The sequence below is a fragment of the Haemorhous mexicanus genome, chromosome 4, assembly GCF_027477595.1.
Source record: "Haemorhous mexicanus isolate bHaeMex1 chromosome 4, bHaeMex1.pri, whole genome shotgun sequence".
Lineage (NCBI taxonomy): Eukaryota > Metazoa > Chordata > Aves > Passeriformes > Fringillidae > Haemorhous > Haemorhous mexicanus.
In genome coordinates this window covers 68,377,126-68,404,433 of record NC_082344.1, presented here as the reverse complement: position 1 = coordinate 68,404,433, position 27,308 = coordinate 68,377,126, and the positions used below count along the sequence as shown (strand labels likewise).

The following is a 27,308-nucleotide window of genomic DNA, read 5'->3' as shown; positions in this document are numbered from 1 at the left end:
TATGTCCTTGTACACTAGGAAGCAAACAACACTTATTTTGCTAAATTGTGTTTTATTGCAGGGTTGTAACTAAATGACTAATTGCTGTATGTTTCAGTTCTTTACTGAAGTCCCTCCATTTATCTTGACCACATATGCAATGACTCTTAATTTCTAATTTTGTAGTTTGTTCTTTTAGTTCTTTGTATTACAATATGAAATGTAGTCATGTATGGTATGGTTACACACTTTGGGGCAGAATAAAGTCCTGTATTTTTCTTTCTTTCTTGTATCATTAAGTTCTACTCACAAATAAAACCCTTGAAAAAAAAATCATGCTCTGCTTTCAAAACTTGTGCACTTTTATTCTACAGCCTCATTTGCTTAGTTTTCTTTTAATGATTAAGGTGTTGATTTGTGATGGCTTTCCTTCTCAGAAAATACTCCCAATTGGGGAGTGTTGGCAGGGCTCCCTTCCCCCTCCCCAGAGATTCCCAGCCTCAGCAGGGGGCAGAGCCTGGTGGTGGTTCCTTCCCCCACCCATTAGCTGGGTCAGCGTGGCGCTGTCATCCATGGCTGCCTCCCTCAAGAATTCTGGCCCCTTTCTGCCTCAGCCAGACAGGGATGTTCAGTTCAGAGCGGGTAACAACTGTAAAGAACTGACCACAGGAGTGTTCAATGTAACCCTTTATTGTAATGCAAAAAGAACAGGGCTTGGTCATCAAAAACACCCCCCAGTATTAGAAATATAAAACGTCTCCAAATTTAATTGTATATTAAAAACAGTCCACCTGCCAAAGTACCAGTGGGGTACCAGGCAGCCTGTAGTGTGCTTCTGCTTTGGTTTGACCATCACCTTGGCAGGTGTGGATGCAGCATTTGCAGAGCTCTGGTACCACTTGTACAAAACCCCATCAGAATGGTCCTGAGGGTTTGTTCTGTGCCAGCCCAGCCCCTGTACTGCCCTGTGTGCAACAGCACCCGGTGAGTGGGGAGGGCTCCAGGCCTGCTGCTGTTGTGCTGTCTCTGCTGCTCTGCTGCCCTTAATGCCTTTCTCAACTCTTGGTGAGGGTGTGTGTGGCTGTTTCTGGTTGGTGTTTTTCTATTTGCAAAGCTAGCCCGGCTGGCTGGGAGGCCACCTTAAACATAACTGCTGCATGTTGTTGCTGCAAATGATCATCGTGTATCTCCTTCCAGAAGATCAAAATCTTCCTGTTTGCACAGCAGTCAGGTCTTGCAGAGGTCCTTGGAAGCTGGTGATGGTTTTGTGGTTCCTTCCTACTCCTCCTTTGTCTGCTGTTTTATAGACCTTAGTAGAGCCAAGGGGACAAGGAAAAAAGCTCCACAGATAGTGAAGCAAATCTCTGCCCCAGCCAGCCAGTAAACTGCAAAAGAAAGGGAATTCATCTTGTTAGTGTGCTTGTCCTTGCAGATGTGTGAATGCCCTCAAAGCTTTGTGCTCACACAGTACCTGCACAGCTGAACAGAACTACTGACCCCTTGGTTGAGCCAGAGCTTGGAGCCAGGAGCTTGGCACATGGCTGCACTCAGGAAACAGGTTCTGGCTTGCCTGGTGTTAACATTAGCTCAAGTTCAAGCCCTGAGGCTGCGTCCCCTTCCTCTGTCCTTTTACCCTAAAATGCTCAGGGGCTCTGATCCGAAGCAAGGGGTACCTCTGCCCCTTCTGCCCCACCTGGGCTGTCAGGTGCCAAGAAGAGGAGAGGAAGGAGCACGAGGCCACACTCACCTGCAGCTGCCAGGATGGGTCCCAGGGCTCTGGCCAGGGCGCCCAGGCTCCTCAGGATGCCCATGACTCGTCCCTTCTGGCCGGCAGTGCCTGTGCAAGCAGAGCGTGACACTGTGGGTTTGGGCACGGCTGCAGCTCTGGGAGCTCTGTTCTTTGGGGCATTTCCCACTTGCATCTTCCCCTCCCATCATTTCTCACCCAGGCCCCAGCCTGCCCTTGCCCTCCACCAAGGCCTCACAACTGCATAAACACCAGGGCCTGGCACGAGTGCTTGACCAGGACAATTTGCTGTGCACATCCCCAAAACCCCCCAAGCCTAGCCAAAACAAAAGCTTCACATTGTACACAAGATTTTCTGAGAAGGCCCAGGTGTACAATAAACACAGAACTGTGGATGCAAGTTAAATAAGAGCAACACAAACACGACCTTAATGAGCAAAACCTTGCTTTTCCACCTCCACAAAGCACTGCAGTCCTGGCACCCAGCTGACCCAAAGCCATGTTATCCACAGATGGCACCACAGCTACATCTGCTTTACAAGGTAACAGAGCAACCACTGCCAGAAGGTTCCTCAGAAGGTCTTTTCTAAAGAATCAGCAAGAAATTATTTCACTGCTGGCATGGTTCCTCAGAAGGTCTTTTCTAAAGAATCAGCAAGAAATTATTTCACTGCTCTCTTTTCAGAGAGCCCACACTGTTCCCTCCTCAGTGCTGCTTGTGGCCTTTGCCCACTTCATCACCACCAGCAATGAGGTCACTGCAGTTTCCCCACCACAGTGGACTGAGCTGTGTTACACAGCACAAATTCCAGTGTGATATTGATGGTCACTGAGCAGATCATTGCTGTTAGTGCTGAAATTATCAGTTATGAACAGGAATGAGCCATGGGCTGGCTCCCTGTGCTCCCCTGCAGAAGGGCCTGAAATGGATCCACAACTGTTCCTGTTGATGCTTTACTCAACTCAAGGTCAGTTCTGTGCAATTTGAGCCAAGTCAATACAAAGGTCAGAGCAGGAAGGACACTCACCATAGCCTGACACCACTGCTGACAAACATGGGATGACAATGGCTGCAGCTGGAAAAATCCACAGAAGAGAATGTCAGTGAACAGCAGAGCTCAGAACAGACAAGAACAGTGACAAACATGTGGCCCAAACTCTTTCGTGCTGCAGAGAAATATGCTGAGCTCTGGGCACTCAACCACCACTGAGTCACCAGGTTTAATCCAGGTCAGTGATGGGAACACGCCCCCCCCCCCCCCCCCCCCAAGGCAACCTGCAGGAAGAGCCCAGAGCTGTGAGTGCTCCAAGCAGATGTTTCACATTAGCATCCCTCATTCTGTGAGCCCTCGGGACAGGGACGGACAGGGCAGATCAGCCAGCTGGCAGCTTTCCAAATCACTGTGCTCTTATCAGGTGGAGCAGGGAATTGCTGGTGTTCCAGACAATGAGGTGGCTGTACCAAGTGACACTGTCCCTGTGCAGGCAGGGCACTGGACTCAGGGAGGAGAGGCAGCTACAGCTTCTCTTGGGAAAGAAGACAGTCACATCCAAGAGGAAAAGGTTACAAAATTTTTTGGAAACAAAAGCCAAGAGCTGTTCAGCAATCACTGCTGTCTTACTGAAATAGGGGCCTTTTCTGCCAAGAAAGAAGTGCCTCAAACATATAAAGCAGAAGAAGGGAAGGGGAAGGGAAGAGCAGGAATGATCAAGGTTGCTTTCACTGCAGGTGTCCCAACTGCTGGGCAGAGGGAGAGAGAAGGGGAAGAGAACTCTTCCCCCCCACCCAGAGGCATTTCTAGCTGGCTTAACTGGGAAGAGATGGAGTCTGCACAGGAAGGGGCCAGGGAAGACTCAAATATGGTTAAACATAATGAACTCTCACTCCTCACCTGTAAGACACACAGCTGGCCCCAGACAAATAACAGGCTCAATAGGTACATTTTGTGGTTTACAGTTTACTCCTAAATCAAGCTGTACCATGCAAAAGAGAAGTCCACTTTTGTAGTAAGTCATATATGGAACTGCTTAACAATAGTTAGCAGCATTGGTAATACCTGAAATCTCTTTTTAGACATCCAATAGATGGATCCAATTTTATTCATGACTGTTTCCCTGAACAACAGCTTAGGCTGAACAGAATTTTGGAAACACTGAAAACATGGGACCCTCTCTCTGAACACCCTCAGAGTGTGCAGGTCTCCAGCCTCAGAAATAATGCAGCACCACAAAGGTCCCATGTCTCATTTTTTTTCCTGAGCTGAGCTATTTAGTGAATACTTTGCTTCTAGGTCTGCTAAGAGGGGTTTAAAAAAACCATCCTCAAGAGCTCCACAGTGAGACAGGACAACAGGAGCACTGGGGATGCTTCCAAATACCACCATGACAACTTCCTGTGATACAATCAGCATCAGAAAAAACCCCAGACACCGTTTCATCCATATTTCATAAACCCAGGTGTCAACTTTCTGTTACTTGTAGTTTGAAATTAGAAGTGCATCTTTAACAGTGTGAATAAATACATGAAGGAAAATCATTTGTGCTTAGCTCGCAGTGCCTTTTGAACAGCTCACCGAAGGAGTACAGCAACAGTCCAGCACTCAGCATGGTCACATTTGCAGCCCATCCAATTAACAAGAACGCTGGAATCAGCAGCATAATAGCCTGCAAAAGGAATGAGTCACACGGTTACAGCTGAGCCGAGCTTGTTAAAGCCCAACTCGAGGTGTCCTGCCAGCTCCCCTCCGGGGATGGGACAGCACACAAGTCACAAGCAGAAAGCCCTTTCTTCCCAAGTAGACACTTCAAAGTCACCTGGATGGCCACACACCAGCACAATGAACTTTTCTGCTCCCTCCCACTATCACATGATTGCACACTGCATGCAAGTTCTCTCTACACGCATCTGCCCTTTTGGGGGGATTTTTCCTCTTGTTCTGTGTTGACCTGGACAGAAATCTGGTTTTAACTCTTCATCTCCTGAGCTGGTACAAGAGAAGAAAAAGCTTGTGTGCAGCAGGACTACAGCTCCTCTGCTTTTTCTCAGCGTTATTGGCTGATTTTACCTTTAGCTTTCAGATTTCTGTAGCCAAGAGGAAAAAAGGTGGGAGAGGGTGCATCTAAAATTCAAACCCCCAAAATAAAAAGCATTCTTCGTCTCCTCCAAGAGCTGGACTTCCATTCCCCTGTGATGTCTCCCTTACTTAGAGCTCCTGCAGAAAAGACAGATCAGATCTGCTTTGTGTGTGATAAAGAAGGGTATTCACTGCCACTGAGTGCCTCATTTTGAAGATTCAGTGATAAATGAGCTACTGTAACCACTGTGCTAAGAGAGGCCACTTTTGCCATATGGTGCAGATTCACAGACTGCCAGAATAACTTCAGCAAAACGGGGAATTCCCACAAGACCCACGGGCATCCCCGGAGAAGAGTGCCCCAGGGCTGGGGGTCTCTGCAGAGCAGGCACTGGTGATCCTGAGGAGCCATCAGCCCAGCAAATGAGTGCTGAGTGACTGCAGTCCTGGTCAGGGCTGAGGAAGGAGTATAAAAATGAGAGGTGCAAAGGGCAGTGCAGTGCCAGCAAACACAGCAGGCTGACAGAGCACAGGGGGGAAGCTGATGTGGAGGATGAAGCAGCACAGCTGATGTTCATCCACAGGGAAACGTGACACCAGCAGCCTGACATCAATGTTTGCCTGCCAGGGACCAGGGTGGAGATTGTTTCACCAGCAGAAATCACTTAAGAGAAGCTGAGTCAATTCACTGGAATGCAGTGGTTTGGAAATCTACCCTGCCACCACTGAAATCACACTGGCCTCAAAATAATGTAAAATACATTAATCAAGGCTCTAACAGTCCAAGCAAACCTATTGCCAAGGAGCCAAGGCAGTGCTTTGTTTGGTTCCACACACAAATGTAAAGGACACATCTACTGTCCCCACAGCTGTATAAACGGCAGGGAGCTGCTCCCTGGCATCCCAGCACAGCAGCTGCAGCATCTCTGTGAGGAAAGAGCCAAGCAAAACAAAGGAATGTACACTTCTGTCAGTGAAACCTCAGTCTGAACATGGATACATGCTTTTGTTACGTGTAATACTGATGATCACAAACCAAAGATTGGAAAAAGAATCTATTTCTCCCTGCCCAGCAGTGAAATATACTCTAGGGAAAGCCTGTCAAGCACAAAGATAGCCAGATTGAAAATACCTTCCCAGAAAGAAAATCAGAGATCAGCCCTGAAGCAGCTTTAGTAGTTTCTGCTGTGCAAGAGAAATCACTGAAATAAAGCATACTCTTCACAATATTCTACTTAACTTACACAGATGGACAATCTGTTCTCATTCCTTACTGCAATTAAATATGAAGAACACAAAGTTTCAGTAGTACTGTTGCTCATATCATAAGAAAGAGCTCTCATGTTCCAAAGTTTATTTAGACAGATAAGTGCCCAACAACCAGTTTTGAGAAGTCATTTAGCTGGATAGATGAGACAGAAATTTCTTTTGATTGGACAAATACAGTTATAACCTCCAAATACCCTTCACTGCACTTCAGACTGAAAATTAACATATCAGATTTGTGGGGGAAGAAAGAAAAAGAAATATTGATTTTTTTTTTTTACCCTTTTTACAGCTCTGATTTCATTTCCTGGCTTGATTCGGCGAGCATAGCCTCCCTGGATCACAGCCATTGTTATTCCAATAAAGAAAAACATCTTGCCCTGCTGCATGCTGGAAGGGAAGCAAAAGCAGAGAGCACAGAGTCAGGCACGGAGCAGAGTCAGGCACGGAGCGTCCCGCCCAGGATTCACCGCTCCCGGGCAACCCCCCCTGAGCAAGGGACACAAAAAGCCCTCGGGGCTCTCACAGCGCTGCCAGCAGCTGCCACGGCAAGCAGAGAGCAACGAGGGAAATCTCCAAGGTCTCATTGTAGAGGTGGGACAATGCTGGCAAGCGCTGCAGCCACCTCTGGACTGCTGTGGGGTAGGTGAGGGTTTCTGGGGTGGCCCACAAAGACTCAGCACATCAAGGTTAAGGGTTTCTGGGGTGGCCCACAAAGACTCAGCACATCAGTGAGTGTGAACTGTGCTGTGAACATCCCTGCCCTGTGCATGGGAGATGTTGTTTCCAAGGTGCAGCTCATGGAGGGTTTGATGGAGGTCAGCAAGGCACAGTGTGGTAGTGATCTGGTGTCACACTGGGAAGGCTGAGATAGCACTCCCTCCACACTTCAATTTTCTTCAACTTTCCCTTTCCCCTCTCTCATTGACTGAATTATGTGGAATTCTGCAGCTCACCGAGGGCTGCCTTGAATGCACAGGACACAGCAGAGCTCAGAGCACTACAAAACCTCTCCTTGACACACATGGATTAGTTAGACCACAAACTGTAATGAAAGACAGGGAAAGATGAGACAACTCCCTGAGAATTACTCAAAGGGAAGGACATGCACAGGAATCAAACTGCAAGTTCACATTCCTGGCTGGAATTTTTCCTATGAGCTGGCAGAAAAAGTATTTCAAGCTGAGCTGTTGGAGGATTCTGTTCTTTCTTCTCTGGTGCTTGACTACAGGAAATCAGGCTCTGTGACATGACTGCACACCATATGCCATGCAGAATTTGCTGATGAGCAAATATCAGCACACAGATATCCCCACATCCTTCACCTCTTTGAGCTTCAAGTTTTGTCCTGATACCCAAAAACTCTTTGAGCAAGAAAAGGTTTTACTATAGTCAATACAACTAGCACAGCTATACCCATTTCAGGAGCTTAAATTTAATCTAGGGTATTTATATTCCCTAGATTTTAGAAGCTATAGATGGGAATATTTCCTCTCATGACAAACATTGTGCCCATATTTCATCAATTCTTCTTACAAAGCCCAAATACCACTGAACACAGGGGTGGCTTTACTAATGTCAGAAAGCCTCTCTTGAAAATATATGAAGAGACCTTTAATCAAAAGATTTTGGAAAATATCCTAGTCAAATATACACCATCTACTGCAATACCTGCTGAAGTGGAATCTCTGGTGAGTGAGAAAACTCAGTGTGTACTCCAAGCCAGAAAACAGAAAGAGGTACAGGAAGTAGGCCAGGCCCAAAATTTTGAGATTCTGAAGATCTGAAAAAACAAAAAAACCCAAATGAACATCAAGGGGGTGGGAGGTGGGGAGAAAAACATGGCGGTGTTTTGCAAGCAAAGCTTGACAATAAAACCACAATTGAAGAGCAGCATTTATCAACTGTACAGGGAAATGTTCTCACCTCAGATGCTCATTTTAAATATCCATAACAAGATACGCCACAAAAGGAGACCTATAGAGATGTAGAGAATCCTACATCTCCAAGTTGTGAATTGAGAAACAAAATTCTAGTCTGAAGTTCCTGGTCTGCAGCTTGAATAAGCAAACTCACATCTCCCTTGCTCATGCCTTGCTCTATCTTTAAATCACTTCACTTACTGCAGCCAGTGGCTGAGGAAAACACAAATATCAAGTCAGAAATCTTTCAAAACACTCGTGTTCAAAACCTTCTTTTGGGAATATAAGGACAGAGGTCCAGTGGAACTTCTGATTGCCTGTTCATAAGTTATTGAGGTGGGTTTTAAAGAGTAAACAGAGTCCTGCTTCTGAAATGGTTTGAGTACAGTTTTCACTTAGAGGCCAATGCCACACACAAAAAGACAGAGTATTACTGTAAAAAGCCATCTGACACTTACTCTGCTCTGAAGGGGATTCCTTTCCTCGGGTGACTGCAGAGAACTGAAATAAAGCCAAAGGACTGAGCAAGTCAACTGCTGCCTGAAATCCAGATGTCACCGAAGGGACCTGATCAAAGATAGAAAGGTTTATTTCAAACCCTAATGCAATAACCACTGCAAGAAACTGACAGTAACCACCAAATGTGCTTCTACACCTACACAAATCATCTGAGATGAAACAAGGCACCTGGCACTGGGATTTGAGTGGGCCTCAATAACAACCCAGACTTGCTGAACTCAGAACTGGCGCCAGTGACTGAATTGAAAGGTAGAGCACTGACAGCACCTTCCACTGAGGACAGAAGTTCTTCTTTGGGTTCTTTCAAAGCAGAAGTGGCTCGTTCTCCAGAGCCTTCAAGGTGGCTTTATTTGGTTCACCTTTTGCATCATCACTCATGTCCAAAGAACATTTACTGGGAGAATATGGCACATCTGCCTGCAAGCTCACAGGCAGCTGAGGATTTGCTCTTGTGCTACAAATCTGAGACCAGTATGTGCAGCACATCAAACACTGGTCTGTTTTGGTACTGGTTGCTATTTTAGCCAGCCAGTGACACCTCCTGGGGAAGAGAAGGAAAATATAATTTTTACAGAGATTCTTTGAAAATATTTCAGAGGAATTTCCAAGGACATTCTGCCCAGCCACAATGGGTGTCTTTTTAAAGAGGATGATTTATTTTGTAACACTTCTGGGCCTTGTACTGTGTACATCTCAACCTAATTATGTACCTAGGGGCACTCTTCCTACTCCTTACCCACAGGCACTTATTCTTCCATCAAATCTTATTCTTTCATCTATAGATAATTTACATTTTTATTAGGGCTTTTTTTAATTCTAAAATACAGAAAATTAAAGAAAACACTAAAAGAAATAATGTCTGAATGATTAGAAATCAAATTAGATTAGAATGATCAATGATTAGAAATCAAATTACTAGAAATCCTGCATTTTTAGGAAAACAATTTTTTTGAGTAGAATTTAGCATGTCACTTTACACAACAGTCACAGGGACTTAAGAATCCTGAATAATCACACGTAGTTTTTCACACCTTCAAAGCACTGCACAGGCTTTATTGGATGAGTTTTCTTCTCTTCCCAGATAGGGAGGGAGGGAGCTGCTGTCCTTTTGAGGGCAGAGATTAAAAGTCAGATTATCAATGGAATTTAATCTCAGTGCATGACCTGAGGACTCATTACGGGCTGGATTTAATGAAGCTGTAAACAAATCAACCTTCAATATGGTATTAAGGTGAGGCCTCTCTTGTTTTGATAGTCAGAGCTTCTGAGTACCCAACAGCAGAGTCTGGAGCCCATTAGTCTCACAAGAGCAACCAGTTCAATAGGCTGGGCTGGCCTGGAGCCATGAAGCTGCTGATTCACACAGAAAATACTGGGATATTTATTCTCCCTCCCCCTGCATGTATTGCACACAGTGCAGACACACCCAAGAAGTTTGCTCACCCTGTTGAGAAGCCTAAAAGGATTTCCTGAAGCTGGCCTGTGGCAATCCCCAGTTCCTGCATGTGTTGGTAGGATGGGGTTTGCACTCCAGCACAGAGAATCTGGGCACAAGCAAGTCCCTGCAAACATCTTTGCCAGTAACAAAAACACCCTGTAGCTCGTACCTGTTTTGAATTATCATCCATGTCAGACAGGATGCCAAGCAGCTTTGCACAAGGCTGATTTTAGTTTTGTCCAATTACAATACATTGTAATTGCACATGTTTAAAATCATAAGTGTTTTACGAAATATATACACCTATTCGATTTTTTAATGTAGGTGTGCACACATAATTCTTTTTTCAATTTCTCCTATCTTTGCCATAGAAACAGTGGTCTAGAAATTATTTCATCTACTGATCCATAATGAAAACATTGTCCTAAAACTGGCTAAAGAGTTTCACCATCCCCCAAAAAGTATACACTGCCAATTTCAGTCAGTGTCAGCAGCTGACTGAGTGAAGTTGAATTTCTTCACAGGATCAAACTCTGCAACATCTAACTTGTATTTAATTTATATGCTTATGATTCATTTTTCCATAATTGCTCAATTTTTCTTCATGATCATCCCCAAAGTCACCATGAATGGCAGGCATTTTTTATAGTGTCTCTGTTCATTCTGTTTTCCTCTAATGCAGTAACAGGTCTGGAAGGCAGAGTCAGTCTACATCAGGAATGCAGCCTGGGCCTGCCAAGCTGCAGCCTCACCTTCCAAACCAGATGTGTTTAGTATGCACAGAGCACAGCTTTGTCTTTCCACAAGTCTGCTACTGATAGTGCACTGCCCTACACACAGTCCAGAAAAAAAAAAGAGTTGTAAGACTCTCTCTCCACCTAGGCAGCCTTGCTCGTGGCTAGCTTAGCTAAAAACTAATTCAAAAGCTCTCAAAGAGGACAGATTCCACCAGAGACCTTCCTATTCCCTTGTCCCAGTCAGGTCACAGCAGGAGCTCTTTGGCTACCATAAGGCCAGTGTGACTCTCTTGACCTGATCAACTCATGGATCAGTTGACAAAAAGAGGAAGGAAGAGAGTAAAAATGCTGTTCTCTTAGGATGAAAACACATCCCTATTTCCCATCCTCCTCCATTTTCCCTTCCTACTAGCTAATTTCAACATGAAACAATATGAAACACTCTGTCCTGTGAAAAGCATACTGATAGAGAAACAAGGGTATAATGACAACACAGCAAACGTCAAGGAAACAGATGTCTGATCCCACTGGCACATCCTCCTGCCATTTATCATGATGATTTCCCCTCTTTTTACAGCTTTGTCCTTCCAACATATTCCACTCCTATACCTGTGGGAGCACCTGCTCCAGCTCAGCCCAGCCAAGTTCCAGTAAGGCAGCCAACATACCTGCCTTTCCTCTGTCATCCACAGGCCAAGAAAACTACTCAGAAGTGGGAGGAATTACCAAAGAAGAGAGCAGAGCAGCCTAATAACTGAAATTACAAATATGATGGAACACATGGATCCCATGCCCGGATGGAGGCTGACAGCACACAGGCACAAGAAGCCCCAAACCACCCTGCCATGAGCAGCAAACTCTCTGTGCACTTTGTGTACTGGGACCTGGCCCTGAGCAGCACCTCACTGCAGCACCCACTGCTGTACAGGGACAGAGCCCCAAAAAGCAGTGACAGAGAGATCCTTTCCTTTCCAAAATTCAGTGGTGTTGGCTAATACAGGCCAGCTGATCAGAACTTTCAAGAGGATAATAAAAGTAGGAGGGATCTATTCAGTCATCGCATGATCCCAAAAGGCGCTGAAGCCATTTAATCACTCTACAGCAAAGGAGAAATTGTTTATAGAACACAGATTTGCTCTGCAGTACTTCCCTCTATCACCACATTGCCACCTTCCTGGAGTGTGCAGCTCTAACTAAGAACAGGATTTTATCTGGAAGGTTTAGGAACAGTCAAATAGGAAAGAGGAACAGATGACACATGGAAGAGTTGTTAAGAGAAAATAACATAGCTGTAGTGCTTGGGAACATAGTGTGAGCAACAGATTTCACATGGGACACAACCTGCTGGGAAACACTCAGGGAAGGTGCACAGTTTTGCCCTGGGAGGATCATTGCAGATAAAAGTGTCCTGAACAACTCACTGTGTCAAATGGGTTTGGCTACCCAGAGACCTAACACCCTCCAAAAACTGAGTGCTGCCTAGAAACCAGGGATCACAGCAAAGACCCAATCCAGTGAAAGCCTCAAATCAAGTGCAAATACGCAGGGCTGAATTCCACCTCTCTCACTCTACAAAGGAGACTGTTCTAAGAGACTAATCAGACAGTGTCCAACCACACAATATTAAATACTAATATTAATAAATGTTTGGCCCCACAAATCAAATCAGTCACTGAATTTTAGCACATGGAGGTATTTTCTATCTGTAGAAGACAGAACAGCTCAGAAAAAGTAATTTGCTATTTTAGTGTTCAAAATATTCAAGCAAATACAATACAATAGGTAAGAAAACTTCTAACATATACTGGATGAATGAAAGAAAATCCAGTCTCTGATGCATTTACTTTTATGATTTGCTGAAATTCTTTCCCAAGTAATCCTTGTGGTCATAGTTTAAATTTCACAGTCTTCCTCCCAGGTTCACATTAGGTTTTGAGAAATTTAAACATAAAAAACCAAAACCAGCAATGAACATTCATGTTAATTATAAAGATCTTATATTACACTGAGCTAGGAGACAGGACCATCCCTGGAAGTGTTCAAGGTCAAGGTCGATGAGGTTTTGATCAATCTGGCCTAATGGAAGGTGTCCCTGCCTGTAGCAGGGGGTTGGATAGGTGATCTTTAACCACCTTCCAACCCAAAATATTCTATGATTCGATGATCATACAACTGCTTTGACACCAGCATTAATAATAACCCTAATCCCAGGAATGAGCTAAATTTCTGAGACACTGGCTAAGCCTGTTCTTCACTGTTTCCAGTATTTCCAACCATTTTCAAATCCTATTTTTACAGAAAAACCAGATCTTGAGACTGATGGTCCATTTACCCGTTTTTCCTTGGGAAGTGTCTCTGGAAGAAGGAGGAAGATGAAAATGAAATCAGCCACAGCAAACACGAGTGCTGACAGCGCTGAGCGAAGGTAGAAGACTTCTCCTTTCTCTGTCTGCATGGCAAGGTAAGCACCCATCATGGGGCCTAGGGTGAAGCCCAGGGAGAAAGCAACACCAATCATGGCCTGCAGGGATAAAGTGAACACACAGAGAGAATTTTAGACACCAGTTTTTTCAGGTTCTGAAACTATTTGGATAAACCAGGTACAGAACTCAATCATCCTGGGGATGCAGGGAGCATGAAGCATTAAAAGCCTGCTGTTTCCAAATAACCAATTTTGTTTTCTGTCCAGTCAGGGAAGTGGCAAGAACAGGCAATGGCCCATCACTGTTTGGGAATAGCTTCAGTCAGATGCTGTTTGCCTCCCAGAGAGCAGAATGAACATGCCTACTTTGCTTTGGAATAGAAAAGAATACAAGCCATGTGGATGTGAGCCATGCTGCACTGACTTACTCTCAGGCCCTAAAAATAGGCCCTGACCCATTTTATTTACTAGTGCTGTAAGGCTACCTCTCTCCACAAATAAAAATGTATTTTGGCTCCCCAGGATTATGATAATTTGTTTGGAAGATTCATTAGCTACCACTGTGAAATCCAAAGCCTTCCCCTCCCAAGAAGCAGCTGTCCTCTGTAGTGGCTTACAACGATCTGTTAAGAGAAGTCCATAAGGTTTTTATAGGATAAAAGAGATAACTGGTAAGTCACAGGCCAGGTTCAGCCTGCAGAATGTTTCCATCTGGCCCACTCTCTTCTGGAAGTGGATATGGCAGCTGCTCACATTTCTCAGTCAGCCAAATGTTACATCCTTTACCCACTGAGCTCAGATCCTGAAGCCAGTGCAGTGTGCAAGAAGTCAGAAGCACACTCTGCTGTGCTGCTGTGCTTCCACAGCTTGGGAAGGTGAGGAAAAGGGGCTGCCCTGTAATTGGCTTCCAGCTGCCAAAATTGGGCCATAAGCCCTTTTGATTTCTAAGCTATTATAATCAGAATTAAAGTTACCAGCAGGAGAAACAGTTCTAACACTGAAACAAGATAGTTTTCCCATCTCTAGAGCATCTGTGTTTCACTTGTAGGTGAAGGTCACTGGCAAAAGTCCAAGAGCTCCCAGGAATATGATCTGGCACCTTTCCAGAAGCAAGGTAGAATGTAAAGTCATGTTTTCACTTGATCAGTGAATACACACCTGATGAAGACATACTGAGCAACCAAAATCAATTAAAAATTGCCTATTAACACTAAACATGTTCCCCACAAGTGTAACTCACCATGCCCTTGCTCCGTGCTTTTGGAGAGTGCAAGTCAGCAATGATGGCTGTGGAGAGGCTGACATTCCCTTTGCTTATCCCCCCTATCATCCTGGAGAGAAGAAAAACGCCAAAAGTCCGAGAGGCAGCCCAGAGTGAGTATGAGGCTATCAAACCCATCTGCAGAAGCAAGAAAGGGTTCTTTATAAAGCAATGCAAAGTTGATGTCATTTCTGCCCACTTTCCAGCCAAACATTTGCATCTTTTGTTTGTTTTCAATGGCTGCTCCAAACCCCATGTAACAGAATTGGCTGGATAAACTGATACTGCACTATGTCTTGAACGGCAATACAAAAAAAGTAGAAACAAGTCCATATAAAGTACATATAATTGGGATATTTCTAACAAAATTAGAAGACCAAAATTCTGTGGAAGTTAAAAAGCAGTCCTGGGTACAAAACATTTTTGTACGTCCCACTCTACTTGTTTCCAAATTCAAGAGAAATCCGAGTTCAAAATAAGGAGAATGTTCACATTCATAAGAAATTTATCTTGCAGTGCTATATAGAACTTCCTAACCAACAATTCCCAGGATCTGTGGAACAGGTCATGAAGTGATCAGCCCTCATTTATCACTTGATGAACTAAAATACATAGAACAGAGCTTCTGAAGTCATTCTCCCATACACAGGGAAAAGGAGTTTTGGAAAATGACAGAAACAGATAAATATTTTGGTGTCTTCTATGAACAGTTCTGAATCTGGGAAGCTCAGTTTAAGCACTCACACTTGGAAGTGTGGCCAAGTGACTTGGCAAGAAAGAGTCAACAACCAGCAGATGTTGAAAATTCAATTCTAGAGCTGAACTGAGACTGTCACAATTCAGTTCCTGTGCTAAGCACGAGATCATGGTGCCTTCCACTGTGTGTTGAGATGCCATGACTAAGATCAGCATGTGACACTCACCACTGTCACCAGGATGACAGGCCTTCTGCCCCAGTGGTCTGACACTGCACCGGTGAGGGGAGAGGAGAAAAACTGCAGGAGGGAAAAGATTGAGCCAATCAGACCTAAAAAAAATGATAAAAAGATATGAATCATTAGGTTTGCTGCCTTCATCTTAAATACAAAGACAGCCAAGCTGCTCAAGATCTATCACACTATGTGTGATAAAAACTTGAAATTAAATGTAAAACAGCAACTATAAAGACTAGCATTGTCTCTCAGAACACCAAAATTGCACTGTTACTTAACTGAGGCAGCAAATACAGACAGACCAGATGCACAGCCTGACCAGAGTAACAGGCATAAACTGGATTAATTCCTGGTTACTTCACTGGTGAGAAAGAGTTTGAAACTCACTGGTTATTATGGAATGATGATTCTCCAATGTTTCCCTGCTGACTACATACATTTTTTGTTCTTAAAGCAGAAATAACACAGTCTTTACAGTCACAGTTCTTTTAAGACTTTTTTGACTGTTTGAACCTGATTCTGTCACACTTAATTAGTTTTTCTTTCCTTTTTATCATGGAAAGAAGGACTTAAGCATTGCTGTTAGTGAGGCACCCTAAGAGGTAGGAGTAATTCCAAGAGACTCCAAGAGTCCTTTGAAATCTGCCTCCAGCTTCTGTGATCTTTAATTCCTCTTTTCTCTTGCCATTTCTAACTTCATAGACTTATTAATTTGCACTACACTCTCAACAAGCAGGCAAAAGTAGCTTTGCTGTCACAGCTTTTCTCTAAAGGAAAAACTGGGTTATATGTTTCAGATCATTCAGCTATCAAAGCTTTAAAAGGCAGAGGAGGGACAGACCAGAAGTTCTGCTCCCATCAGCTTTGAGGGAGGCAGAGTATTGATACTGAACACCTTGTGGGGAAGAGCTGCTTGTGATAACTCACAGCTCAAAAAAACTGTGTAAAAAATCTTACAGAAGTTTACATGGGCAGTTTATGACACACAGTTCCCTTCACTGTGTTTCTAGCACTGTAAAAACATCCTTTCATGCCAAATATTTCCAAGCCAGCATGCAGCAAAACCAGGGCTGTTCCACAGGGAGGAAGGAGCTGGGAGCTGAGGGTGACCACAGCATTGGCAGTGCCCTCACCAGTCTGATGGGTTGGGCAGAGCAGGTGCTGCCAACAGGACCCACTGACAGTCCCACACAAGGTAAGGGTTCAGCACATCCTTCCAGGGAGTCCAGTCTGGACCAGCAGGAGTCAGGAGCAGAGAAAGGAGTGGAAACAACACTATGATGTTGGTTGGGAGACAAGACACCTCCAGTGTAAGTCTGAGGTCCATCCAAGAGATGGGGACAGAGACAGCCCTGGAGACAAAGTCTGAAATACAGGTCCAGAATCACTGGGCAGAAAATGCATGGGTGATGACTGGTCACAGCAAAGAAGTATTGGTGCCCTCAGGGCCCTGACATGGGCAGAGAAGTTTCTGCCTTGAAGAGCCTGAAATCTAATGAAAAATGAAAAATATGGCTGGCACTGGGAGAAACAACAAGACAGTCTTGCAAGCACCTTCCGAATCCTATGCTCCTTGTGGCAGATGAGGGCAGTGAAGGAACACAGGCTGCAGGAAGGCTGCAGCAGACAGATGTGTTAACATCTCAACTATAATGAAACTTTCCACACAGCACTCCCAGTAGTGCAGGACACGGCAGGTAAAAGGAAAAGCAACAAGTTGGACTTGACTGGGAGTTCCCACCCCTTGTCCAAACAATCTGAGATGCTGAGAAGTTGAAAGTAGGAAGCTGCTGGTCAAGCCTTAGAGGAGACAGAAAGCAGCTTCTGAGGGATTAAAGAAACTGTTTCCTAGCATTCAAAGCCAGTAATTTGATGAAAAAAGGAGCAGAGAAAGAAAAACATGCCTGCAAGGATATGGTGGGAAAGAGGAAAATGGCTTATTAACTTCCTAATGCCTGTTATACCAAATTAAACTACTTTAAATAGTAACAATACATTCACACATATTTTAATTAAGTTTTGTCTTTCATTTAGTTTATTTTAAAAGCCTTTTGCTTATCTTGGGGGAGGCCTCAGCCCACTAAAAAGAAAGGGTAGACAGGTTCTAACTAAAATTAACCCAGACACCTTCCAATCGCCATACTCCGAAATCACAGTTTCGTCACAACTGTCTAGATGGCAAGAAGCCAGAAGAGTCTGATGTGTACCATGACATATTTCCCTCACTGTTCCTGCTGGAGCTCATGTACAGCAGTGTCCTAGTGAGAGGAAATACTTATGGGTCCTGCAATCCAGTGGCTCTACTGCTTTTAACAAGACTAATGGGATTTAGAAGCAGCACTGCACTACACCCGCCCAAGGAGCAAGCGAGGCTGGAACGCACAAGTTTCTTTTTGCAGCGCTTCCTACTGATTGATCTCTGATCACGTGCAGATCCACTGGGAAGGGAGAGTCACTTCTGTGACTGCCAGGGTCCAGCACAGCAGGCTCCTGACCCTCAGCTGGCAGTCTGACAACAAGGAACAGCAGGCCTGTATTTCTGTAACAATCTGTAGAACGAATTGAGTAAGAACATAGTGTAATTCGGGTTAAAAAGGAGCTCTGGAGGTCACCTACTCCAACCACCTGCTCATAGGGTCAGAGCAGATTGTTCAGGGCCTTACCCAATCAGGGTTTGACAATTTCTGAGGATGGACACTGCTCTGGGCAGCCTGTTCCACTGACCATCTGCACTGGAAAAAATGTTCCCCCCTATTTCCCACCTTAACCTCCCCTGCTTCTACTTAGACCTGTTGCCTCTCCATCTCCCATACACCTCAGTGAAGATCCTAGCTCTCCATAACCTCCCCACAGGTGTTGGAAAGCTGCCACTCACTGCAGACCAGCCAAGGGCCCCAGACTCTCCAGTGAACTCACCACAGTGTATGAACACTCTTCCCTGTACTGGGGACCAAAACTGAATGGAACAATTCAGATATGGTCTATCCAGTGCTGAGTAAAACAAGATGATCACTTCCCTTAATCCACTGATTCTGTTCACACATCCCAGGAGCTGTTGGCACCTTTGCTGCCAGGGCTGGCTCATGCTCAGCTTGCTGCTCACCAGGACCCCCAGGGCCACCAGTGAGTGTCCAGTCTGCAGCATTGCAAGGACTACTCTTTCCCACAGAAAGGACCTAAAATCTGTCCTTACTGAATTCCACAAGGTCCCTGTTATCCTATTCCTTCTGTCTAGGTATCTCCAAATGACAGAGATGGGGCTGTCCAACTCTTCACTGCTATGAGTGTGTTGAAAACAAAATCATGTATAGTCTACTCTAAGAGACATGTTTTCTGTGTTACTTAAACCTAGAACTAATAACAGGCAAGCATGCTTTATGTATTTCTTGTCATTCTTCACATCAACATTGCAAATAACTTCGAGAGAACACTGATTTTTGGCTGTTAGCTTGTCTGTTCAGTTTCCCTACCTCCAAACAACACACTGTTGTATTTCCGCTCTGGAGGTATCCCAGCCATCACTGCAAACCAGTCTACCCCACGTTGCAATGACAAATAGAATCCATCCTGAAAAACAGAAACGGGAAGACAGTTTATTTTCAAAGACTGCATCAGAAACTAGACACAATGTGAACTAGAGACAATGTTAGATGATTCCTTCCCTCCTCCTCCCCATGAAGGAAAATTTTCTCACTGATCAAAAATAGCTTAAATTGTGAATGTTAACAGACAGCAGAGAGTGTATGTTTGGGTGGGGGAATGTCTGAATTTGAACTTTTTCAAGCCTTCAGGCCCATTACTTGCTAAATCCTGAATTAAACAGGCATGCCCCTGAATCTTTCAACTAAAAAGGCAACATGAGACACACTCTGTCCTGCTGCACATGTTTAGCCTGGGAGAACCAGAAGCTTGCAGAAGGAAAAGGTGATGCAAAACAAGAATGAATCCCAAAAAGAGGAGGACGACTTGAAAAGAAGAGGGTCTGGAAAAGAAGGTCGAGATCTTGGCTATTGGAAATACACTGGAAGTGGGGGAAGACCTTGGAGATCAGAGCCCATGGTTTGGGTTAGAGAGATGGTTGTAAGAAGGACAAAGCCTACAGCTGCAGCTGGAGTGGGGTTAGAAAGGGGCTGAGAGACAGAGGTGTGGGCTGAAAAAACAATTCTCCCACAACAACATGTTCATCTTGACCAGTAATGCCACTAACACCTGAGAAGGGTAACAATGAGCACTCGCACAGCCAGGATCCAACAGGAGCTTCTGCTCTGTTCCAGGAGCAGCAGCCAGCTCCCTGCTAGGAATGGAAGTTGAGATGGAACTCCACACTGGGGGAGGGAGCAAGGTGACCTTGTGAAATACTCCGGTGGGGTAAAAGCTCTCATCTCTTTGGTTCTTCAATAAACCCCAGCCTGCAGATCCATTCTGAACTACCTCACCAGTGACATCAGTGTAAGACACAAAAGCATTGGTAACCACAAGGACTAGTCCTTAAGAAATACTTGCATTTTTATCAAAACAGATCTCCCATTTTAATGAAAAAATAAGGTTGAAGAGTTTTATGCAGGTTGACTAATAAATTCAGTTCACGCACCATTTATATGTGCCAGGTAATTATTAACCTTCCTACAGCTGTTTGCTTTGCCCCAAGGCAGGTGATTTTCCTCCATTGCTCCCTCAACACTTTTTGTGGGCTGACTTTGTTGTTACTTACCTCAGTCTGGCTGTAATAATCAAGGATGGAAGGAAAGAGTGGCAAGATGAGAGCAAATCCCAACAAGTCGATGAAGAGGGCCAGGAAGACAATTGTAATAACATGATTGTGGTTCTGTTCCTGCCTGTCATTGCTGGAGCTGCTGCTGGTTCCTCTCTCTTGCAGGGCCATGTTCCCAGTGCTCTGCTCCTAAAAACAAAATTGCATTTATGTCTAGTCAACAGGAAGCTTTTTGCAGGCCTTTCAAAAGGGTATCTTGCTGATTCATTCCTACTTTCTACAGACTTCACAAAAATAAGTTCTGGCTGTATTAAGCTACCTGGGAACAAGGGAACAAGAGCCTCAACCCTCTGGTCTCGGTTATTAGCTCAGCACCAAATTTTCTTCCATCACGAACAGGCTACAAAGGCAATAAAACAACAAACTCTATTATAGGAGCACCTCAAATAGAACAGAACTAAGGAGCATTTGAAGTTTGTTGTCAACACGTGAGTGACACTAATATGACTTCCCTACATGTTTTCAACTCAGCATTACAGTAAAATAGGTATGAAAGGGCATTCTATTGCAAGTATTTACATCCAAGTAAGAGTTTATTTATGCCTTCAGTGTATATTAGAAGTGACCAAAACAACAATTAAAGAAAAAAAAAGGGGCGAACTTCCTAACTATTGCAGAAATGCTGTCTTCAGGATAAACCCCACAGAACAACACAAGAAAATTTTTAAACTTCACTTTTTATTTGTTTCTCCAGATGATAGCTGCTGACCTGGGGCATCAAATGACTAAGGCAGCATTTTTGTCAGAAATACCAGAACTATCAACTCTCTTTGATAATATTCCAAAACTCTCTTAAAGCCCTAAACAAGGAGGCAGATCATATATAATTCAGTCTTTAACCAATAAAGGAGTTGGTCTCAATCCCAAAAATTAACTCATTTGCAACACAAATCAAAATCAAGTAGTAGTATATAAACCATGGAACTGCAGACTTCATAATTATAAAACATACACCATATCTCAGTCATAAAAGAATCAAATTTACAATCCCCTCTACTGCAAAAGTCCCTGAAAGTTTGTTGGACTGAGAATAAAAAGGGAGACAGAATTTCATCCGAAGCCAATTAATACAAAAACATTCATTGACTTTGATGAGTCAGCACTGAAAACAGTGAGCAATTCTTAATATAAATTGTATTCCAGACCAGATATACCATATTATATACACAAGGCACTTGCACACAGAAAATGAAACTACACTAATTGAAGGCTATAACACTTTGTCATGCTCAGCAATAAATATTATTGTAACATTTCTTTACCTATGAAGTCAGTTTAGTGGCACTGAAGCATTATTGAACCTCAATTGCCAGGAGGTAAATAAACATGGAACAGGGGCCACCTGCAATCCATTTACTAAACTCTTGGCATAATGCTCTTAACCAAACTTGTCTGATTTAGCAGATTAATGTTCAAGATCCTTTTATTTAAAATGGCAAATCATCACCACTGAAAATTATTTGCTTATCCAAATGACAAAATAGCACACGGAGCCAAAATCACCATTCCTTTAAGCTAATACTCTCTGCGCCTAGGTCTACCCAGCCAACAGCTGAGGGATGGGTTCGATGGGGTCACTGAGGCAGTCTGTATCTTGTTTTTCCTCTCAATTTGTTTAGTCATCCACTGACTTGTATGACCAAGCTGATCTTTATTCCAGGGTTATTTATAAAGGTAACATCCTTCACACCTTTCCCTCAGGACCATTTCTGCCGGCGTGCAGCTCGAACCCACCGATGCTTGCCCTGACCTTTCCCTCTGCTCCAGTTTTGGCTGCGTGGTTGCAACTTCCCCTACACAATATCCCAAGGTACTGCACGTTTCTGCCTTAGTGCTCCATCGGTTTGGTTGTCCAAACATCTCCATAATTTTTTGCTAGGCAGGAAACCACAACATTTTACAGGCCCTTGGCATCCTGACAGCAAAAACAGAGCACTTCACCTCCACGGCGACATCTGCCTTGCGTGAGGCGCGCTGGGAGAGGGAGGGCTCTGCCTTTGGGGAAGTTGTTCCTCAGCACACGTGAATCCCTCACAGCCGCTGGCTCTGTCCGGCTCTCCCCAGCCCTGCCCTCGGCATTCCCTGCCTGTGGCTCTTCGCTTCTGTCCCCGTCCTCCGTCCGCACGGCCGGGGCTTGGTGCCGTGGTTCCCAGGAAGGGCTCAGCACCAAAGCCGGCCCTGCCCGAACTGAGATTTTTTTATCTGCCAGCAGACAGACTTTCACCTTTCGGGGGTTTTCTTACCTCACCTTATCGCCTTGTAAAATTTCCCGGGCCCGGCTTTACCTGCTCAGCCCCGGGAAGGCTCCTCAGCCTCCCTCCCACAGCCCCGGCTCAGGTCAGGGCAGGCGCTCGGCCGGGCACGGAGACAAACCGCAGTTCCCCAGGGCAGGGAAGGGGCGGCCCGGCAGAGATGAGGCGGAGGACGAGGGGTCCCTCCCGCCAGGCGCCCGGGGTCCCTCCCGCCGGGGGAGCCGCGCCCGGCCCGGCCCTGCCCCGCCGCTCCCACCGCCCGTCCGCCCCGGGCACCTACCGCTGCTCCGGGCTGTGCGGGCGGCCCCCGCCCGCCAAAAGCCTCCCCGGGGATGCTGCGGGCGGCGGCTCCTCCCCGGCCCTCCGCGGCGCCCCGGCCGCCTTCCTGTTCCGGCGGGGATGGAGCCGCTCCCGGCGCTGCCGAGGACGGACCCGGCCCGCCCGAGCTGCTCCGCGGAGCGCGGCGGGCCTTGAGCCCGCACCCAGAGCAGCTCCGCGGTACGGAAATGAACCGCGAACCTCGCACCGCAGCCCTTTCTTCGCCCTTAAAGACAGGTCTTGAAACACTCTTTCCAAGGGAAGAGCGGCGTTCCCTGTGTTGCTACAGCAGCAAACTGCGGCGTTGATAAGGGCTATCTGACAAAGAGAAAAAGGTAGTTGCAAAAGATGTAACTGTTCCCAAACCAAACTGCTCCCTCAACACTAAGTTCTCTAGCCCGGAGAACATGAATAGCTGTGGTATTGTAAGTGCCACAGAGCACTTTTCCCTTATCCACGCGTGTCTGGTGTCCAGCTTGCAAATTAAAATGGGAGGATGTGGTTACAAGTGGACTTTCGCAGATCCATCACCACAGTCCTAAACAGCTAAGAATCTGCCAGCAAAATGTATAAGGCAAATTAATACAGGTATTAAAAAAACTTCTGATTCCCTCAAAGGCAATGTAGTTATCAGCACTTGGACACAGACCTTCTACTCTGTGACATCTCTCTCATGGATTGCCAGCTGATTAGACTTGGAGGAGCTTATGTAAGTGTAACATCAGGATTAACATGCCAGTTAGATCAAATAGTTATCTAACTGGCTAACTCAAACAGTGAGCTGCTAATCTCATGTATACCTGAGAATTTTATGTACTTGGTTTGGTGTGAGAAATATGGTAGATCCATAGTCAGAAACCTGAATGATCACACAATTGCAGTCCATTCCAAGGTAAAATTCTTTTCTGAGGTGCTCTGGACTAAGTATGAATAATCCTTTAATAGCTGAAATAAATATACAGATATATATTCTTTTGGTTGCTTATCACTGTATATAACTGATCAGACACCATCTGAATTCAGATATATTTAAAAAAAACTATTAAGACATCAAATAAAACAGCTCTTCCTGCTGTTGAATCTACTGGCCTAAAGCTTTTGCAGATCACTGAGCCCAGTTGTGTTACTGCAGTCAACCATGTCATACAATCCTGCATGTAAATACATTACACTGTTTCTAGAACTAGATAGGTCATTACTCACTCCTTTCCAGTATAAAGTCTTGCACATCTGACAGATAATAACTTAAATTTGGTTCCTAGAATACATTTATTAACACTGGCCTTTTTCTTATATCAGTCTTGTTTTTTTACTGAAGTAACGCCTCATTTACTCTTTTACTTCCCTGCTCTATTGCCAAAAAGCAGTGTTAGCCCTAATGTCAATATTTTGAAGTATTTAATGCCATACAGCATCTTCATAATTTTTAGACTCAGTGTTCAGACTGCATGAAAGAGTTTTCTACTCCAGACCTAATTTACTGAAGAAGAAAAAAACCCAACCTCAACCTTCCCCCAAACTAAACCCTTACAAAAACCAGTCTTTTAAATAAGTAAGACTGCACAGCCAATATATTTAGGACTGAAATATACCTGTTTAGCTTAGGAGACACACCTGGAAGACCACAAGGAGCACATTCATAGAATGCTTTTGACCCCTTGAATACCCAACACCTCACAGTCTCAGAGTGATGATAAAGCTGCCAAATGTTTTGTCAGAGCTTCTGTTTGACTTTTCCAAATGCCCAGAAGGCCCATGAAGAAGAAAGAAGTCCCACAATTCCTGTGGCTGACACCAACCTCAGCCCAGCAGCCAAAGTGCTTCTGTCAAGCTTGGGAGCAGCCTCAGTACCCTGCTCAGCAGAAATCTGGTGGTCAGAGGGGAAGCCTTACACAGAGCAGGGACACACCATGGTAGATGGTGACTTCTTCAATGCACAACTGAGAATACCAAACTGCTTACCAGCTTCAGCTGACAGCCAAAAGACCAAACTCCTGAGGAAGTTTTCATGCTGTCATAAAAAAGGTAATTTATACAGTTTCTAGCTGAACAGTTTTGTTCTCACTCTATTCTTTACAATATTGATATTCAAAGTAGCTATTGTCTGGGACAGCTGATGTTGATAGATAAGCTACCTGAAACTAAAGGCAAAATGGTAATTTTCCTTTTTTGTGTGTGATGACTTGATTCTAGTCACAGAATAGTTTCTTTTTTTGGCTAATAAAATACAGAATTACAATTGATAATTGATGTGTCAAAAGGCCTGTTATGACAAGTCCTGGGTTAAAAGAAACAGAGAGACAAGACAGTGCCTAGTAAGTGTGATGGTGTTCAAGAAGCTCAATGAGAAAGGGTCTGCCAGCACTCAAACATGTTCAAGCCCTTTGTGGTCCAAATTACCAGACCTTCTATCACATCAGAGCAGCAACTCTGGCCAGCTGCTGTGGTACTGAGCAATGGCAAAAGTGTCAAACCAGACTGACTATAAAGCTGAGGCAGGATTATGTAGTCTTGCTCTCCTACTCATGTAAAATACTTTGTGTTAAGCATCACAGTTAGTCCCAGGTTTGCAATATTAAATCTGACTTTAAAAATTGACAATATGATTTGTAAAAGTGCATACAGTGATTCTCATTCAACAAGATTTCAAACAGAATTACTTTCAGTCTGACATTCCAAAACAGTTGAGGAAGTCTATCAGCTGAGGTTTCCTCATCCTTCATTTTTGTTCATCAGCATCACAAGATATTCCTGTTCATTCTCGTCTCAGAAAATGTCCTGTCCCAGAAGCATTATCGCTGTGTCTCTACCCTCTTTCTTTACTTCCCTTACTGAGGAACAAAAAGCAGCTGCAAATGGTATCAAAAATCAGGATCAGAGTGCCTCTGTCAGCTCCTCTGTGGTTCTAATACCCTGCTGGACAAAACCTCTGAAGCTACTGCTAAAGTCAGATAAATAAATAGTAGTACTTTTTAACAGTTTATTGGTGCTGTATAGACTGTGATTAAAACTCCAAGCTGAAGGTACTGATTTATAGCATAAAATAGGAAGTTAGCTCCTTCTTCATTACTTCCCTCTCAAGTCCTTCACATAAAAATATTTTGTTTTAAAGAAAAAAATTCCTACAGTGCCAAATGGAAATAAAACAGGAGGTATACTAATCTTCTGAGATTCCTTTGAGGTTTCAGAAGATAACTTTTCCAAAATCAGCAAAGCTAACTGAAAATGAATTTTTTTTTAAATGTGAGTGGATTTCAAACATAGGAATCTTAATAATTTTTGCATGAGCCAAGTATCTTCCCCACAAGTACTTAGCATCTTGCCTATTTTAACACTTAATAGAAGTGCTTTTGCAAACCAAAAAAAGCTGATGATAATTACATATTACTTGCATTACCAGTTACACTGACAGTTAAAAGCCTTTTCCTTCAATGAAGTGCTTTTCTTTTTTAAGGATCAAGACTTGCCTAACTAAGACCGTATTGTCATTAGAGACTAAGTGTAAAGGCTGTGTTTCAACTCACCCCTTCCTAGTTTTAGTTCTGCTTCCATTACAAGTTTAATTAAAAAAAACCCTCAAACCAACCAACCAACCAGCCAACGAACAAAAAAAAAACCCCACCAAAAAAACCCACATCCAAAAAAAAACCCCAGAAATCAAACATCAAACCAAAAACCCCAGAAAACAGAACAAAGAAAACATTCTAAGCCAGTCCAAAACCACCAAGCCTCAATGTTAAATCAGATTAGCTGACAGCATGTAAGTTTTTCTTCATGAACAGTAGGTAGAGCATTACAATGTCTCAGGTACCCATTGGCCAAAACACAGATCAGATCTAGGAACAGCATTTGAAAACTGAGGGAGCTTTGGGGGTTTGTTTTTGTAAAGAACCACAGCCCTTAATTCATTCTTAATACAGATTTTATTTTATAGTTTATATGTAAGTCTCTCAGATTGAAATTGAAAAGTTAATATAAAATGGAATTTTATTTTCCTAACAGTTTTCCATGGAAACATTATAAATTTGTTCAATGCATAACAACTATCACTGAATTTACCAAATATTAAGTGAATATCTGACCAGTGAATCTAGTTCAGATTAGCACCCATCAGTAATTGTGATGCTCTTTGTCCCATTGCAATGGTTCTTTGCAAATACAGTATAAAAAGAAAGTGTTAGAAGTGTTTGCTGGCTCTTTTTGAAGAGCAGATGATTTTCACAGTCACGCTGGGCAGTTATCAGTGATTAGACATACATGATAAATTAAGTGGAAGAAAGTTAAGGATATCACTGTTCCCTTAAGCCAGACAGTTTTGAACACAATGAGGAATTCTAATTAATCACGCTAGATTATTAAGAACTTCAGAGCTGTGCTCAATTCAAAACTTACTCAAAAGATGAATGGATGTACAGCTTTAACAAAGGACTTCTACTTAAGAGTTGATACCATTACTCAATACACAATTTAGCATGTCCTGATGCTACAGACTAATTAAAATGTTACTGTTTAAATTATATTATCATTATGAGAGCTGCCTGCAACTATTCAATGTTAAAAAATATAATAAAATGTCCTACCAGGACCATCCCCAAGAGTCATACCATGTGTCCAAGAATTTCTTGAACTCTGTCAGGCTTTGTGCTGTGACCACTTCCCAGGGAAGATGT

The 27,308-nt window shown here is 43.9% G+C and overlaps 1 protein-coding gene across 2 annotated transcripts; it reads right to left on the bottom strand.

Moving 5' to 3' along the window:
* Positions 1-653: 653 nt before the first annotated feature.
* Positions 654-22,755, bottom strand: MFSD10 (major facilitator superfamily domain containing 10). 2 transcript variants are annotated; one of them, XM_059845277.1, is made up of 13 exons: positions 22,601-22,755; positions 20,009-20,197; positions 18,768-18,864; positions 15,289-15,392; positions 14,345-14,503; positions 13,015-13,203; positions 8,447-8,555; positions 7,738-7,849; positions 6,348-6,456; positions 4,300-4,390; positions 2,755-2,802; positions 1,727-1,816; positions 654-1,364 (listed from the first exon to the last, which is right to left on the bottom strand). In XM_059845277.1, exons 2-13 carry the CDS (start codon positions 20,177-20,179, stop codon positions 1,258-1,260), a joined length of 1,386 nt encoding a protein of 461 aa, XP_059701260.1. In that variant the 5' UTR covers positions 20,180-20,197; positions 22,601-22,755; the 3' UTR covers positions 654-1,257. The 2 variants fall into 2 exon arrangements, with proteins under 2 accessions (XP_059701260.1, XP_059701261.1); XM_059845278.1 differs by lacking the exon at positions 22,601-22,755 and adding an exon at positions 22,312-22,505.
* Positions 22,756-27,308: the final 4,553 nt, after the last annotated feature.

Bases quoted from the DNA above. Each gene is read 5' to 3' on its own strand.
- MFSD10 (XM_059845277.1), bottom strand. From the start codon at position 20,179: ATGGCCCTGCAAGAGAGAGGAACCAGCAGCAGCTCCAGCAATGACAGG. The intron at 15,393-18,767 runs GTAGGGAAACTG...CATTTTTTTTAG, and splicing joins CAACAGTGTGTTGTTTGGAG to GTCTGATTGGCTCAATCTTT. The intron at 8,556-13,014 runs GTAAATGGACCA...ATCTTTGATCAG, and splicing joins CACTTCCCAAGGAAAAACGG to GTCCCTTCGGTGACATCTGG.